An 18298-nucleotide genomic window follows, 5' to 3' on the forward strand; every position below is an offset into this window, starting at 1 on the left:
CATCTCCGCGGGAAGAGTACCTCCCTCCGGCCTGAAGGCACACTCGACCAGATCCATCTCGACTTCCTGGACTGAACTCTCTGGGGTGAATCCGTCTCTCATTTGCAAGGCAGCGACCTGGAGATCGATTCAAACGTTCATAAGGCACGACAGGCTGAATCTTCATCTCTCTGACGAGTCTCAATTTGGTCGTCGTGTCCTGCAGACTGGAATCCTTCCCTCCCTATCTTGCTAATTCTTCTCCTGTGCCACCTGGAATGGCAAGGAAAGTGAGAATTCTTACCTGGGAATTCGTTTTCCTTGTCCATTTCCAAGGTGGCACACTTTTAATCCCGCCCATTAAATTTACTTTTGCTCGTAGACTTATTTGTCTGAGTCTACTTTTTGAGGTCTACTTTTTTTATAGTATTTCCTGCCCTACCTGGTAGGCGGAGCCTTCTCTTCTCCTGTGCCACCTTGGAAATGGACAAGGAAAAGGAATTCCCAGGTAAGAATTCTCACTTTCTGCTTGTGGTGTCTTTGTTTGTATAATCATGCAGACCGAACCCCAAGTATCCCCTGTGCATGGGCTCCTACCAGACCTGATTACCCGAGTCCTGACAGATATTTATAAATCATTTAAATAATAATACTAGGATACTAGGACCTGTTAAATACTTTTACATACTATACATTTATAAAGAATATGTGAAAACTTTATAACTTAACCCATATAAGTAATGCTAACTCCTATCTATATTTAATGAGAATGTACTATGACCATGTCTAATAGTCAATGCAAAACCTGTATATTGAGGAGTTGCTAAAAGAAATGACCTACATTCCACTCAGAATGTAAACCCACTGGTATATGAGTGCCCAAATAAAAAATATAAAAGATCTCCCTTTGACAAAAATCTCATCCTATCGCCGCCTCTAATAGACGTTCTAACTCTTTCTATCATTTGGCATTTGAAAGGTTTAGTGCCTTCCATATTGCTACTAAAATGTAAACCCCTCTGGTTTATTAGTGTTGGAATCTCTAATTGCACAAAGGTGTTCTCTCATTAAATTTTTTAATTCTTTACTTGTGTGAACTACATATTGCTTTTTTCAGCATATGAGTATATGAGTATGAGTATATGATCTGCCCGTGACTAAAGGAACAAAAGTAGGTGATCCTATAATGAAATTACAGCACATACACACCTTATTACCACATTTTTCTGATGTAGAAAAAAGGAGCATACTAGGTGCCAGAATATTACCTAATACTTTGGCCCTACGGCTGGAGAAGCTGCATCCATTCTGTATGTAAGGTTTCCATTACTTGTCAGAGTAGAAGATGGGAAGATGTTTGTCAGCTTACAAATAAGTGGGTATTCTAAACTATATGTAGTCAAACCTAGGTTTACTAAAAGGGAAATATATGATGTATATATCATGAAATATAGCTGGGAGTTAGCATTACCTGTATTGATTAAGTTATAAAGTTTTCACATATTCTTTAAAAATGTATACAATGTAACAGGTCCTAGTGTTTTAACTATTTAAATGATTTATAAACACCTCAAAGATTGTTTTTACTTTGATTGATTTGATTGTTTTAATCGATGTGGGTAGTGTTAAACACACCCTTATTAAATATTTGCTATAAATACCACCTGGAAGGGACAGGTGTGTATCTTTTTATGATACAGCAACAAAACGCGTCAGTGACCACTTTTCTGTTGATGTTTTTTTGTTTTCTTTTTTCTTGATCCTTGTCATTCCCAAAAATGTCTAGGTGAGGATCCAGGTATTACAGCTTTGTCACAGGTCTCCTGGACAGCTCTATATTTTTGGGGTACAGAGGATGCCCAGTTGGTCATGCCACATGTCCTTTGAGCAGGCTCTCTACACTTTAGGTTACAACATTGTGCAAGAGCTACTAAGTTATGAAAACCACATTGTGAGAATGACAATTATTAGACAGTGAAAAGTAAATGAATAAAACATGGGAATCATGAATTTCAAAAAGTACAGAGGTTTCCGAACATTCCAGGAACATAGCTGCTTGCTGTGGTATACTTTAAGAAATTCTGTAAAATGTTACAGCACAGGTGTCAAATCTTGTCACAAAAGGTTGCAAATGTACCAGAATGTTCTGATTTATTCAACTAATGTTATTGATTAACATTGATTGTGTAATGTATGTAGTAACAGTAATGTAAGTTCAAAACTGTTTTTTAACATTATTGTTGCATAATTGTCTGTGTTTTGCAACAGAAAGATAAACTAACATACTAGATAGGATGAATTTCAGTGACTGCAATAAAATCAAAACATGTAAAGTTAAATTAAATCACAATTCTGTGTGTAAGTGATGGTACGTGTTTGGCTGATTTTCTTGCCATTTAGAGAAACCCCAAAGTTAGGTTGTGAGCAATCCGTTTTTTACACTAAACTCCTCAACTGCACATTACAGACAAATTAGATTAAACTTAAAATAATACATGGATTTTCAATATTTGTTAAATTGTAACTTACTCCATGTCCCAGAAGTTCTGGGTCTGAGTGTAAATAGTGACTTGAAGGTAAACTTGTGTTACGGTGTAAACGTCTTCGTGGAGAAAGTGCTCTAAATGAGGCCATGTATCTCTTCTCTCGTCTTGGAGACAAATCTCTCCCAGAGATCATATCTTTCCCTGGTGACATTGGCCTCAGAGGTGAAATGTTTTGTCTTGGTGACACATCTCTTCCAGGAGACAATTCTCTCCTCAGTGCTGCTTCTTTTCTGGGCGATAAGTGCTTCATAGGTGAAGCATCTCTTCTTGGTGATAAGTGCCTTCTGGGAGACAAATCTCCTCTCAGTGATAAGTACTTCTTTGGTGAATTGTCTCTACAAGGAGAAGGATCATATCCTGGTGAGGAAAGGCGGCTACAAGAAGAGAGGTCCTTGGAATAGGAGCTGGGTGCAGAAGTAAGCATGTAATCCTCATCTATGCCATCATGTACATCTATTTTATCTCTGTCACACTCTAGACTGGTAAAGGAAAGAGTTGGATATTCCACCATTTGTGAGTCTCTGAGCGTAGTACTCTGTTTCATGAGATTGGTAACCTGAATACTAGGCAAAGTGGACAGGTAACTCGTTATGAATGAATGCCCTATGGAACCATCTGGTGAAGCTCTGTGGCATGCTGAAGCTACTGTGACACGCTGTGTTGAGAACCTGGGTGGCTGGGGGCTAGTACTCCTTGATCTTGTTTTCGGTGTAGAATCTCCATGGGTGTCATCAAGATCCTCCTCATCATCATCCTCATCCTCTTCAGCATCATCTACATCTGATTCTTCAGCATCTGAAAACTGGTGATCTGTTGCAGCTATGCCCTTTTCTGATTCTCTTTGTATATCTTCAATATTTCCTGGAAAAAAAAGCATTTACACATGAACATTTATGTTATATTAACTATATATATATTACTATATACTGTATACAGGACCTGAAGAGGAAATATTTTTATTTGTCTTAATCTATAATTTTTGTAGAATTGGTGGGATATATTAAAAAATTAGTGGGTAACTAAACATATAACATAACTCTGATTGGATTTCAGTCAATATGACAAACAATTGTTTTTGCTTACTTTAATGTTGGGCATAATGTGTTAAACAGATCTGAAAGTGCACTGATATTGGCCCCTAATAAAATAAAAAATTAAAGCATAGCTCTAAAATGCTCTGTCGTTCTGTAGATAATACTAGTCTTTACCAAAGTGTATAGCTTAACAAAGCACCACAAAGTTAGAAATCCCTGCATTGTACAGAAGTGAAAGTGTTGGTTTTGCATAATGTAATTCTACTCTACAAAAAAAGGAAACAGAAAGTAGAAGTGGAGAATAAGCCAAATTGTGGAACCACCTGCTCTCTGAGATGATGAAGTTAACATACAGCATAGAATCTATGAGCTAGTTTTGAATGTTAATTGTCTATTGTTATATCACTAAAGGATGACACTTAGAAAGCCAGACCACAGGATAGAATGTGTTCCTTATCTGCGAACCACTTATGAAAACAGAGACACCAAGACCCTAAAGAAGAAGCTGCTTTTAAGAATAAACATTTTTGTGGTCACAGAAATCTGTGTTATACATGATAATCTAGTCAAAGACACTGGTGTCAACAATACCGATTCAGTATTCACACATAAAGTCAGATGTGGTACCTGATTCTTCAGTCTCCACATCATCTATGGATGACATTGCTACTCCTAGCTCCAGACATTTTTTCATGTGAGCTTTTGACTTCATATGTTTTGTAAGGTTTCCTGTAAGAAGACAGATATAAAACTGATAAATTAGTTGCAGAATACAAGGTTTTTTCGGGAGCATTTACATTTTGATCTAGAATGTACCTCTAATTAAGGCTCGATTTTCAGAACAGTACAGTCTGCCCTTTTCTTAGTATTTTAATGTCCAAAATATCAAATGCAATCAATAAGCAGTGGTGGAACTACCGGGGTCGCGACTGCGACCGGGCCCTGGAGTTCTGCCAGCCAGGGGGGCCCAAGGGGTACCGGGCGGTCGTTTTCAGCAACCGCTCGGTGCCCTTCTGTCTCCTTTGCTCCCTACCACCACCGCCTGCCTCAGTGCTGCCCCGACTCCAGTGGAGAGTGGTGAGGCATCTGTCTTGGGTGCCGGCGCTTCACGCTGAGGGCCGGCATATGACATCATATGCTGGCGCTCAGCAGTGAAGCCATGCGCACCGTGGCAGAGCAGCGAGGCAGAGGCCTCGTGCCCCCACCACAGGACTGCCGGTAAGTGACCTACAAAGGAGGGTAGGGAGAGGGTGGATAGTGAGAAGGGGGGGTAGTGAGAAGAGGGAGGTAGGGAGAGGGTAGATAGTGAGAAGTGGGTAGATTGGGGTGGAGGGCCCTTAACAGATTCTCGCACCGGGCCCTGAGGCTTCTAGTTACGCCCCTGTCAATAAGGTAAGATCAAATACGACTTATTGGATATAGAATTTCTGCACTCAAAATTCCCAAACATTCTGCCTCATTTCTTTAGCCTAAGGGTACACATGACACTAGCTCATGGTGCTGTTTAGCATTTGTAAGCTTGTGAGCAGGGCCCTCTTCACCTAATGTATTGGTCTTTCTTATTCTGCAATTCTAGTCTTGTCATACCCCTTGAATATATGTATTGTATTAAGTGCTGTGTAAATTGTTGGTGCTATATAAATAAGATAATAATAATAGTTTGTTAAAATATTCCTTAGACACTGTACATGTTTCATTGTGTCTTTTTTGTGCCAAACAGGTATTCAAAAAAAATCAAATCATTATCACATAGCTGATCACAATATAAATATAAGTATGTTTGGATACATACAAAAATAACCTGGATGTCGAGTCTGGCTGATCATGTTTAAACAGCCGATCCTAAACCTTCAAGGTGAACCTCTACTCAAGTTTTTTTATCACACCTATTGCATCAAAACTGATAGGAGAGCTGTGATAGGCAGAGGCTCCACTAATCCCTGTCCAGTTGCACAATACTGGGAACTAATACAGACTGCCAATGAAATAAGTGATATGAGGAAGGAAGCCACAAGCACAAAAATAAGTTGAAAATCAGCTGGGTAAAGGCAAAACTTATATTTTAGCTAGCTTCATGCAAACTTAATAATCTATTAATATACCATACAGTATCTATTCAATTATAAGAACAGTGATTACATGATGTTGTTGCCAATGAGGTTCCTACAAAACCGAAGTCACCCTGGGCTCACACACCACTAGGAACAATACATACTTATACTTAGGAACACTCTGGAGTCTCTGCTTTACTCTCCTAGTTCTCTGGGGAAGGGAAGTGACATTAATGCTATCTGGGGCTAGCTACAGTTCCCTCCACTAATACTGGCACCTTTTGTAAATATTGGCAAACAAAGATGTAAAAATTGTCTTTATTGTTTAACTTTTTATCTTTTCACCAACCCCCCCCACACACACACAAAAACACTGTTCTCATGGATATGAAACTATTGCAAATGCAACACAGGTTTATCCCATAATTATTGGCACCCTTTTAGTCAATACTTTGTGCTATAGTAGAATTAAGTAAAAGTTCAGGCGCTAAACAAAAGATATGTATGTGTATAAAAATAAGGTGAAAATTAAAATATATTGTAGCAGGTGCTGCAAACACTTAAGTATAACCCCTTTATACCAAAATACAAATAAAAATTCAATAGTGTTGCGCAGGAATATTTATGCCAATTTAAAAGGCAAATATAAAGTGATTATATATAATACAAACAATATATATATGAAAAAGATGTAATAAATAATAAAGAAACAATACTTATATTTATGGTGTCACCATTGAGAAAGCCTGATTAAGGCAAAACGCGTCTGCGTGCCGATTTCATTATTCTGCTACACCCGGAATTTGTCCGCTTGGAGAGAGAGATCCGAGAAAGAAATCCTAAATGTGAGCATACCGCACTTTTGTTTGTTAACGAATTAAATATTTGTATACCTTACCTTCTGCCTCTTTGCTTCGTTCCGTGGTGTTATCCGATAATTGGCTTTCGTTTTGTGGCGTTATCGTGTGGACCGATAATTGTTTTCTTCGGGAAGGAGTTTTGGAAGCCCATATAATCCTTTTGGCGGGTGGAACCGTTCAATTTATGTTCAGAAAGTCAGAGCAAACTATAATGCTCTCATCAATGTGAGTGGGATACTGCACTTAAAACATCTGATACAGATTTTACGGAAAACACTATGTTTTTGTTATTCTTTTTTTCTTACATATGTTAAAACTAGGGCTGCAACTAACGATTATTTTAATAATCGATTAATCGGCCGATTATTTTTTCGATTAATCGGATAAAAAAAACAATATGCAAATTTTTCGTTTATTTAAAAGAATTTTGCATTGTGCCCCCACCCCTTTGCACTGTGCCCCCACCCTCACTCTGCCCTGCATCCCCACCCCCACTCTGCCCTGCACCCAGTCTCACAGCCTGCCCTGCACCCAGTCTCACAGCCTGCCCTGCATCCCCACTCTGCCCTGCACCCAGTCTCACACCCTGCCCTGCACCCAGTCTCACACCCTGCCCTGCCCTGCACCCAGTCTCACAGCCTGCCCTGCACCCAGTCTCACAGCCTGCCCTGCACCCAGTCTCACAGCCTGCCCTGCATCCCCACTCTGCTCTGCACCCAGTCTCACACCCTGCCCTGCCCCCCCACCCCCACTCTACTCTGCACCCAGTCTCACACCCTGCCCTGCATCCCAACCCCCACTCTGCTCTGCACCCAGTCTGCCACCCTGCCCTCCCACCCCCACTCTGACCTGCATCCAGTCTCCTGGCCCCACTCTGCCCTGCACTCACATCCTGCCCTGCATCCCCTGCCCCCCCACCCCCTGTGCCGCGGACCCCCCACCCCCTGTGCCGCGGACCCCCCACCCCCTGTGCCGCGGACCCCCCACTGTGCAGCGCACCCCCCCCCACTGTGCAGCGCACCCCCCCCCCCACTGTGCAGCGCACCCCCCCCCCCACTGTGCAGCGCACCCCCCCACTCACTGTGCAGCGCACCCCCCCACTCACTGTGCAGCGCACCCCCCCACTCACTCTGCCGCGCACCCACACACACGCACACACGCACGCACGCACGCACACACACACACACACACACACTCTGCCGCGCACCCAGTCTCGCACATAAACATTCGCACAGACAATAGACATAAAGAGTACTTACCTCCGCTACGAACTTGTTCCACTTCCAACTTGATAGTAGACGCGCGTCACATCCGTCGTCACGTAGCTTGAAGAAGGCGGAGACTGCAGAGCGTGGAGCAGAAGCGGGGAACGCTGGCGGAGGTAAGTAAAAGGAGCCTAGTGCTCCAACGACGAATCGATCACTCGATTAATCGATAACGGAAATCGTTATCGATGATTTCCGTTATCGATTATTATCGATTTTATCGATTCGTTGTTTCAGCTCTAGTTAAAACACTGGAACAAAAATCACAACTGAAAAATTAAAAAAAAAAACAGAACACAGAGACGAAAAATATAAGTATTGTTTCTTTATTATTTATTACACCTTTTTTATATATACTACTTTGTGCTACCTCCCTTTGCCAAAATAACAGCTGAGTCTTCTCTTATAAGGCCTGATGAGGTTGGAGAATATATGTCAAGGGATCTGAGACCATTCTTCTATACAGAATCTCTCTAGATCCTTCAAATTTCGAGATGGACTCTCCCTTTTCCGTTCACCCCACAGGTTTTCTATAAGGTTCAAGTCAGAGGACTGGGATGACCATGATAGGTCTTTGATTTTCTGGTCAGTAAACCATGTTTGTGTTGATTTTGATGTAGGTTTTGGATCATTGGCCTGCTAGAAGATACATCCATAGCATGTTTTAAGTTTTCTGGCAGAGGCAGTCAGGTGTTCATTTAATATATTCATATTTGATATTTATATTTGAGTCCATGATGCCATGCATCCTAACAAAATGTCCAGGTCACCTGGCAGAACAACAGAACAAAAAACATTAAATAGCCAGCGAAATATTTAAAAATCAATACAGTGAAGGAAAAAATGATTTGATGCCCCTGCTGTTTTTGTACATATGCCCACTGACATGATCAGTCTATAGTTTTGATGGTAGGCTTATTTGAACAATGAATAACACACTTCAAATAAGTTATAAATTGATTTGCATTTTATTCTGGCTCCCAGGTGTCTTTTATACAAACAAACTGAGATTAGGAGCACTCTCTTAAAAGGAGTGCTCCTCATCTCAGCTTGTTACCTGTATAAAAGACACCTGTTCACAGAAGCAGTCAATCAGATTCCAAACTCTCCACCCTGGCCAAGACCAAAGAGGTGTCCAAGGACGTCAGGGACAAGATTGTAGACCTACACAAGGCTACAAGACAGCCTGCGCCCTGCGCCAAGCAGCTTGGTGAGAAGGTGACAACAGTTGGTGTGATTATTCGCAAATGGAAACGCAAAATAACTGTCACTCTCCCTCTGTCTGGGGCTCCATGCAAGATCTCACCTCGTGGCGCTTCAATGATCATGAGAATGGTGAGGAATCGGCCCAGAACTACACAGGAGGATCTTATCAATGATCTCAAGGCAGCTGGGACCATAGTCACCAAGAAAACAATTGGTCACACACTAGGCCTTGAAGGACTGAAATCCTGCAGCGCCCGCAAGGTCAACCTGCTCAAGAAAGAACATGTACAGGCCCATCTGAAGTTTGCCAATGAACATCTGAATGATTCAGAGGAGGTCAAAGGGGTCAAATACTTTTTAAATTAAAGTGCAAATCAATGTATAACTTATTTGAAATACGTTATTCTGGATTTTTGTGTTGTTATTCTGTCTCTCACTGTTCAAATACACCTACCATTAAAATCATTTTTCCTTCACTGTATATTTAACCATGGTATGACCATTGCAGACGAGATGTCACACAAGCATGGATTAGAGTGGCAGTGTCCTTAGGTGCAGTAACCTGACTATGTTCTCCAGAAGGCGGATTTTGTCACAACAGAAATCCGATTTTTAAGCTATAAACTGCTGTCAAGCAAAACTCCAAGGTTTCGCACTTTGCTTGATCTGGATAGCTCTGGGTGGGCTGACGTTTAATAGGATTAGTGAAGTTATCCTCTTTCCTCTGATCAGCAGGACTTTCTTATCAGGGTTTACCTTTAATCAGCTAGTTTCCATCTATTCGTGTATGATCCGCATAGATCATAGTATATGATCCCTGTGGTACTCCACGTTAGTGGTGTGGGAGTTGTGGGAGATTCCTGATGATACTCTTTCTGATCTGTTTGTGAGGAATGATTTAAACCACATTAGAACTGGACTCCCAGACCACATAATGATTGCAAGAATCTGATGATCAATGATGTCAAATGCATCATGGAAAAACATTCTGAAACAATTAATATCCTTTTAGTTGGACGTCCGCAAGTATAAAATATCTAGGGATTGAGATCCCATTGAATTTCAGGGATATAATAACAGTAAACTATTCCCCTCTTTTTGTAGATATGCAAAAGTGTATTTACGGTTAGGATGTCCCTATTCCTGGATGGGAAGGATGAATGTCATTAAAGCATACATCCTTCCCAAGTGGCTTTACTGTTTGAGGATGGTTCAGGTCCTGATTTCTGAGATCTGGTGTAAACAATTTCAGAACTTGGCTGGGAAGTATAGAATGATAAAAAAGCCAAGAATCTCAAGAGATATAATCGATAGTAATAAGACCAAGGGGGGTCTGGGGTTTCCATTGCCGAGTAAATATGTGTGGGCTAGCATGGTAGCACATGTCCACAGGTTACAACAACCTGATGCTTAAGAAAAAAAAAAAAGATTGTTTTTTTTTGTCTTCCCATCTCCATTACATCTTTTAATTATTTTATTTTTCATCCCTATTCTTTTTTTAAACTTCATCCATATAGGGATTAGATTCCGCAAGAGATAATTATTAGTGTTAGCTAATTTATTTTTAAATTCCGATGTTCCGATCAAAGTATAGTTGGTTAATTTTACCAATCTTATTCTGCACAAGCCAAAACCAGCCTGGATTTTTCTTCCCCTTACATTTATCTGTGTTGAACCTCATCTGCCACATCCCAGCCCAAGCCTCCAACCTATGCAGATCCATTTGTAACCGTGCACTGTCCTCTATTGTGTTAACCACGTTACAGAGCTTAGTATCGTCTGCAAAGATTGATACTTTACTATACAATCCCTCTACAAGGTCATTAATAAATATATTAAAAAGAATAGGACCCAAAACTGACCCCTGTGGTACCCCACTAGTAACAGTCACCCACTCAGAGTATGTACCATTAATAACCACCCCTCTGTTTCCTATCACTGAGCCAGTTACTTACCCACATACACACATTCTCCCCCAGCCCAAGCATTCTCATTTTATGTACCGGCCTTTTATGTGGCACCATATCAAATGCTTTGGAAAAATCAAGATATACGACATTCAGCGATTCACCCCGATCCAGTCTTGAGCTCACCTTCTCATAAAAGCTGATCAGGTTAGTTTGACAGGACCGATCCCTTGTAAACCCATGCTGATATGGAGTCATACATTTATTTTCATTGAGATACTCCAAAATAGCATCTCTTAGGAAACCCTCAAACAGTTTACATAGAACAGAGGTTAAACTAACAGGCCTTTAATTCCCAGGGTCACTTTTTGTCCCCTTTTTGAATATTGGCACAACATTTGCTATGCGCCAGTCCTGGGGAACAGACCCCAGGACCCCAGGACTATAGAGTCCTTGAATATTAGAAATAGGGGTCTGTCTATTTTTTTTTTATTTAAGTTTATTATACAAAACTGATTATGATAAAACAGACATCAACCTGTTTTAGCAGGAATATATAGCTCAGTAATATTGGTACAGATAGACGACAAGCAGTACTGCAACGCAGCGCAGGGCAATACACGTTAAAGTACGACTTCAGTTTACGGAAAGCTCAGTAGAAGCAGTGTACAATTACATTCCCAGACGTGGCACATATGGTTAGCACTTTAGTGGAACATAACCTGGGGAAATGGGGGGGGGGGGAGGGGGCCGAGGAGAGTGGGGCTAGTCTTCAGCCTCTAGACTGTCCTTGAGAGAGTAGTCTCTCAGCAGGCTGTGGATAAGCCTGCGGCAGTCACGGACTGTGACCTGCTCCCTCCTCAGCACCAGGCGGTTCCTGGCAAACCATAGAGCGTCCTTTACGCAGCACATGAGGTGCCAAGCATCCTCAATGGCGCTCTCCGTGTGTGTTCCTGGGAAAAGTCCGTAAAGTACTGAATGGTAGGACAGGTACTTTCTCTCGATAGAGTCCTTGAGATCCAGCTCCAGGGCTCTGAACAAGGCCTGTGCAAACAGGCACTGCCAGAACAAGTGGAGGGAAGTCTCCTCCTCCACAATGCACTGTGGGCAGTGTCTATATCTGCACAGCCCCCTGGCATGCATAAATGTCCTTAGAGGGAGGCCTCCCTGAATGGCCATCCATGCAATGTCTTTGTGCCTGTTGGTTAGCCTGCTCGACGACACGTTAGCCCAGACAGTCTTGGCTGTGGCGTCGGGGAGCCCTGGGATGTTCTCGATAGTGTCTTTGGCTCTGATGAGCTTGTGGATCACACGGGGTAACCACAAGTCTGGTTTAACTCCCTCCAGTTGGTGCTCCCTTACAAATTTGCCCACGTCCAAGTAGAACCAGGGCATGATCCAATTGTAAGGGACGGAGCTGTCCCACTTTTCCCACTTGAGCTGCCTCCACAGGGGCAGCAGGAAGAAGCGAGACATGGAGTTTCCAGCAGAGCCTTTCACTACGTCTCTGAGAGTCCTGCGCACACAGTTGCACACAAAGAAGGTCCTCAGCATGGTAGGGATGTCAGGCACTCCTTTGCCTCCCTTGCCGGGTTCCTTGTACATCACTGCGCGCTTTACTCTGTCCATTTTGGAGCCCCAGATGAAACGGAAAACTGCTCGGTTGATGGCTCGGTGAATGGTGACCAGCAGGGGCCACGCCTGAGCCACGTACTGCAGCACGGGATGGTCTGTCTATTACATTACTTAACTCCCTTAGAACACGGGGGTGAATGCCATCTGGAGCTGTTCTATTCGGCAATAAATCTACCAACAGACGTGAAGTCACACTCACTGCTCCGACCCACCCCTTTTTTTTTTTCTTGCTTAATCCCTCTCTGAAGAATTTAAAAGGTATGGGGAGTAGAGAGAAACACATGGAGGATAAAAGATAAGGGGAGCAAGAAGGAAAAATAAAAGATAAAAGTAAGGAGACAGAAGAAGGTGAAGGAGGCAAGCAGAAAATAAAACCAAAGACCAACAATATACTCTCTGTGACAGGGAACAAGGGCATGGTGGTGGATAACATATATATATTTCTCACAAAATACTGCAGGGCAATGTATTTGATAACCCCAGGGAGAATGTTTTGTTACCGACAAAATAATGGTAATACTGTAGTTACGTTTGGGTCCCTGGGGTGGAGCACTTGGAGAGAAGGGAGGGCAAGTGCTCCACTCCACAGTTTACTTGTAGCAGGTAAGTCAGTCCAGGAGTTCTGGTTATCCCAGATAGTTACTCACCTGTTACCAATGAGCAGCAGGGGGCTGCTACAAAAAGGAGCCCTGTGAGTTGTTCAGGTGAGAAAGACACAAGCAGTGAGTGAGACTGCATCCCTCCCCAAAAGAATCTACTGAACGGTTCCTAAAGGAAAAGGTCTGTGCTAAATGGTTTTTGTTGGTAGCGTGTACAAGCCATCCAAGGATAGTTAGTTTGTATATGTCAGTAAGTGCTCAGAGAGCAAGGCTTTTCTTTTTGTTTGTTTTATATTTATGTTTGTTTACAGACCTTTTAATAAAAGGACTACAATTTCAAAAAATAATTCAACCTTGTATGGTATTTTAAAACTTAAGACTGTGTGGTTACATGATCCCAGCTCACATCTCCTAAACAGAGACTTCATTTGGCATACAGCCCCGTCAGGCTTCAAGGTATTTGCCGTCTTTGGTTTTTTAAGTCTTTTTTTTTTGTCCTTAAAACGACTCTGGATTGTTATAAGGGGAAAACTGTGTGTATGTATGTATGTATGTATGTATGTATGTATATATATATATATATATATATATATACATATATATATATACATATATATATACATACATGTATATATGTATATATATGTATATATATATATATATATATATATATATATGTATATATATAATGGGGGAGGCGGCAGGGACGGAGGGAGAGGAAGGGTAGATAGGGGGAGGCCCATTTTAAAATTCGCCCCAGGCTTGTATCTACAAGCCAGGCAACCCAGGACGGCCCATTATTACAGGTATGGGAACTCTTACTGAATCTATATCTGGCCTTATAGAAAACATTCTTAAGCCCCTAGTTATCAGCACTGAGAGCTTTAGACAGGACACCACTGATTTTCTCAATAAACTGAGCCAAGTTAGTAACCTTCCTGCCAATACTATACTTGCAACCATGGATGTGGAGTCTTTATATAGCAACATCCCCCATAAAGATGGTATTGAGGCCTGCATCAAATTCCTCTCCTCCAGCAATGCCACACAAAAATATGATAGTGAAACCATTGCCAAGCTCATAGAATTTATACTGACACACAACTATTTCAAGTTTTATGACACTAACTACCTACAAATGACCGGGACAGCCATGGGCACCAAAATGTCACCGCAATATGCCAACCTTTTCATGGCTGACTTGGAACAGAGATTCCTAGCCACTCACCCCCACAAACCGCATAATTATTATCGTTACATAGACGACATCTTCATTATATGGACAGAAGGAGAAGAAAACCTTTTAAAATTCCACGAATCTTTCAATTCATTCCACCCATCTATAAAACTCAAAATGAGTTTCTCAAAACACAGTGTGAGCTTCCTGGACTGCACTATAACTGTTACTTCTGGCTTTCTTCACTCTTCCGTGTATAGAAAACCCACAGACAGGTACAGCTACCTTCACAATTCAAGCTTTCATCCCAAACACACTAAACAAGGTGTCATTTACAGCCAAGCCATAAGATACCACCGTATCTGCTCTGATACTCAGGACAGAGACAAACACCTGGGCGTGCTGGCAGAGTCATTTCAGAAGAAGGGCTACAAGCAAAAAACTATATCCAAAAAAATTTAATCTGCTGTAAGAACACCATGGGAAAGGCTTCTAGAATACTGTAAGAAATCATTTTTATACTTTTATTTTGTTCTGCACATTTTAGGCCTGAATGCAACTCGAGTGCTAGGAACATATGGTATCAATTAAGTGACGTAGCTCAGAGGGTCTTGGAATGCCGGTGTATCATATGACTGTTCCAATAGGATTCCTTTACGTATACCCTAACCAATTGTAAAGGGGTATAAATTGGCATGACGACAAGGATAAGGTCTCTTTCCACGCTCTCATCTTCATCTCACCAAGATACTTAGCCTACAGTACCTTTTATCAACATTTGTTCCAGCATTGGTATTGTATGAATTGATAATTTGTCATCGAATAAACCTAATTAATAAGACATAGAAGCTGTGGTCTTGATTGCTGTTTGATCACTGGAGAAGCTTAGATATTCAAGACAAAGAATATTCTAACAAATTGGCGAGCCAGCCAGTCTTTAGTCAGTTTTCTACGGCGAGCCTTTACTGCACGTTTGTTTTTGACTTTTCCTCTTCCGACAAAGGGGGGATAGTGTGCAGTTGTCTGAAGAGATCAAAGAGATCCTCTGACTAAAAACAAAAAACCTAGCAGTGTGATCAGAAGAAAGTGTAATTCGACACTACCAGACCACGTGGTGAGAAGGAAGAGCATTCCAGAACCGTGTATCGTACTGAGAGCAGATTGAGCAAGCAACTGATCTACGGTGAGTATGGATTTGATTAATACTTTGTCTTCCGGAAGTAAACTTAAATTTACGTTTGTTCCTTATACGGCTAGTGATTCAACTTTGTGGCATGATTTATGGCGTCAGTGTGAAGATGCAAATAATAAGATAGACAAAAAGATATTTTCTGGGAATAAGGAGAAACAAAAGTTGAGAAATGTAATGAAAATGATTAAGATTTTAAATACATTACTTGATGGTGGTGATAATCTGACTAATAATGATGTTAGTCAAAGTAATTCACAGAGTAGTGACATGGTTAAAGATGAGATGCACAATGTGTGTGCAATAGAAAAGGAATGTCCTAAATGTGATTTATTAACTGAAGAGATTTCTGATTTGTCGGATTGCTTAGAAATTAAGAATTTGTTAATTACAAAATTGCAGAAAGACTTGAAACAAGTTTGTGTAATTACAAGGGGAGATAGACAAAGACACAGCTTAATTCCAGAAAATGTAGAGGATGAACCAGAGGTCAGTTCAGAACAGGAACTGCAAAGGAAGAAGCTTAGAAATAAAGCAGCAAAACTAAAATTACAGATACAAAGTGAATTAATGAAAATACCGCCGTATAATTCTAATTTGGATGCATTTGGTAATGCAGATGTATTTGAATCCAGCACAGACAAGTATAACTTGGCTAATGGAGAGAAAAATATTTTATTTAAAATTTGGTTACCTACATACATGAGTAGAAGATTAGTAGCTCCAATAAGTTCTCCTATAGTGGAGGATGATAAAATCATCCATGGAACAGATAAGGATAGACTCCAACAGTTGATTAAGTTTACAACTGGAAATGAAAATCCAACACTTGACATACTAGAAAACCTGAAACCTACAATTTCAGAGGATCCATTTTCTTTCTTGTTAAGATTTGAGCAGGCTTATAGATTAGTTTTTAACATTTCTGATGATGAATGTCCTGCCTCTATGATTCAAGTTTTTGTTAAAAAGTTTAACTACCTGGATCCTACTAGTATTGCAATTGCTTCTGATATGCAAACACTTGAGGATGCTGCTGCATTTATTGATAAAATCAGGAGAGAATGCAGACATGAAGGGGTTAAAATGAATGTGTCTGTAGTTAACATGGTTAATAGCAAGGATATAGGTAGAAAGGAGAGATCACATTTCATTCACCCCGCTTCTCCCCCTCAGGAATTTAAACATACCCAGATGCAGAATCCCAGGGGACACAGGTTTTGGAATAAAGAGTCTTTTCACTGTTTCTATTGCAAGAAACTGGGACATTTTAAAAGACAATGTCGCAAATTTCTCTATAATGAAAAATTAAAAGATCAAAGAAAATCAAATGGATTTGTTTACAGTTCAGATCCAAATGTATATACTAACAGAGCTGTAACACCTCAAAGAGATTTACTTTACACTCCAATGATTAGGCAAATCAGGGAGATTGAAGTTAATAAAGAAAATTTACCAAATACTGGAACTACACAGGAATATGTTTGTTGTAAGTGTCGTGAGAGCTATAATACGTAGATATATGTTGATTCAGTATACAGGGAGCTAGTATAGCAATTAACTCTAATTCATACTGTATCCCTGCACTCTGTCTTCTATGAAGATGTTTTGAATAAGTTAATTTATTTATAGGAAAAACTATATGAACAACATCAGATGTGTTATATGTTAACGTTTTGTGTTTTGTTTTATTCTGTAAGTTAAGATCCTGTAATGTTATATGTTGTATATGTTAAACTGCAACTACATAGTGTCCATCATTTGCAGAAGTACAAGTTAGGGATATTTCCTTTCTTGCTTCTCAGGTTGATTCAAAACCTTAATTTAGTTCATGAGAACAGGGTTTTGCATCATGACTAAAAAGGATTACTATGTATTGTATTGATCAAATATGTTTTTCCGTAATCAATTGAAGTATGAATTATTTACTATTGTCCATATTATTAAATTCATCTCATGATCCAAATTCATGTGTTATAATTTGCTATTTGGTTATTTGATAAAATGATGCAGTCTTTAATGTTAATCATTTTAAACAATTTCTTAAGAATCATATTAGAACATTACATCATGTTTTATAGTGAGGTGCTATAATAATAAAGGTGTTGTATCAGCTAAGATTTTGATGCTGCATATCTGTTGTGTTTTTTAGGTTGCATGTAAGAATCGAATGGACAATGCAAATCATTAAAAGGTCCATCATGGCAAAGACATCTGACATTCAAGGAGAGACAATCCTTTTTGTTTCTAGCAGTTCTGACGGTGACCATACTGATGATTGACGGTTCTAAGGAAGATCTACAGAGTCAAGAAGATCTACAGATTTGACAACCAATTTATAGACAATTTAACAATACTCAAGGGTTCCCAGACATAATTAAGAAGAAAAGAGAAATTGATGTTTTCAATGGTCATGTGTGTTTTGGTGTAACGAAAGGGTACTTATTAGTTTGTAACATTAGAATTAACGTCACTAGACAAAGTAATGTGAGGTTAAATGTTACGATAGGGCCTAAACATTTATTTAGTTGGACTAAAGGGACTTACACACAAGATGATAAATTTGGGTTTTGGGAACATATCATAAACAGAGTAGCTTTATTGAGTATAGTAATAGGATGCAGTAATAATGTATGTGAAGGTACAAGTTTTATACCTATGGCAGATAAAGAAGAAACATTGTTTCCTATGAGAGTATTGGGAGTACCTGTCAGTAGTACACAATTATTATTTTATAAATTAGAGTATCCTGATTTTGTTTTTTCCACAGATATGTCAGAACCTGAACAGTTAGACTTGTCTGCATGTTTACATTTTGTGTCCAAAATTATTTGTTACAGAAATTATGGC

The 18298-nt window shown here is 40.2% G+C and overlaps 1 protein-coding gene and 1 long non-coding RNA gene across 2 annotated transcripts in view; one reads left to right on the top strand and one right to left on the bottom strand.

The window, feature by feature from the left end:
• Positions 1-18298, bottom strand: part of HIVEP2 (HIVEP zinc finger 2) — a 95520-nt gene that overhangs the window by 13313 nt on the left and 63909 nt on the right. Inside the window, exons 4-5 of the mRNA XM_053460867.1 lie at positions 4187-4288; positions 2509-3386 (exon numbers count right to left, since the gene is read on the bottom strand). Of these exons, the coding sequence (XP_053316842.1) occupies positions 2509-3386; positions 4187-4288 (980 nt within the window). The remainder of the gene's footprint in view (positions 1-2508; positions 3387-4186; positions 4289-18298) is intronic.
• Positions 14882-17845, top strand: LOC128484486 (uncharacterized). Its single transcript, XR_008351158.1, has 2 exons — positions 14882-15442; positions 17601-17845. It is a non-coding gene; the product is annotated as an uncharacterized LOC128484486 (long non-coding RNA).

The sequence above is a fragment of the Spea bombifrons genome, chromosome 3, assembly GCF_027358695.1.
Source record: "Spea bombifrons isolate aSpeBom1 chromosome 3, aSpeBom1.2.pri, whole genome shotgun sequence".
Lineage (NCBI taxonomy): Eukaryota > Metazoa > Chordata > Amphibia > Anura > Pelobatidae > Spea > Spea bombifrons.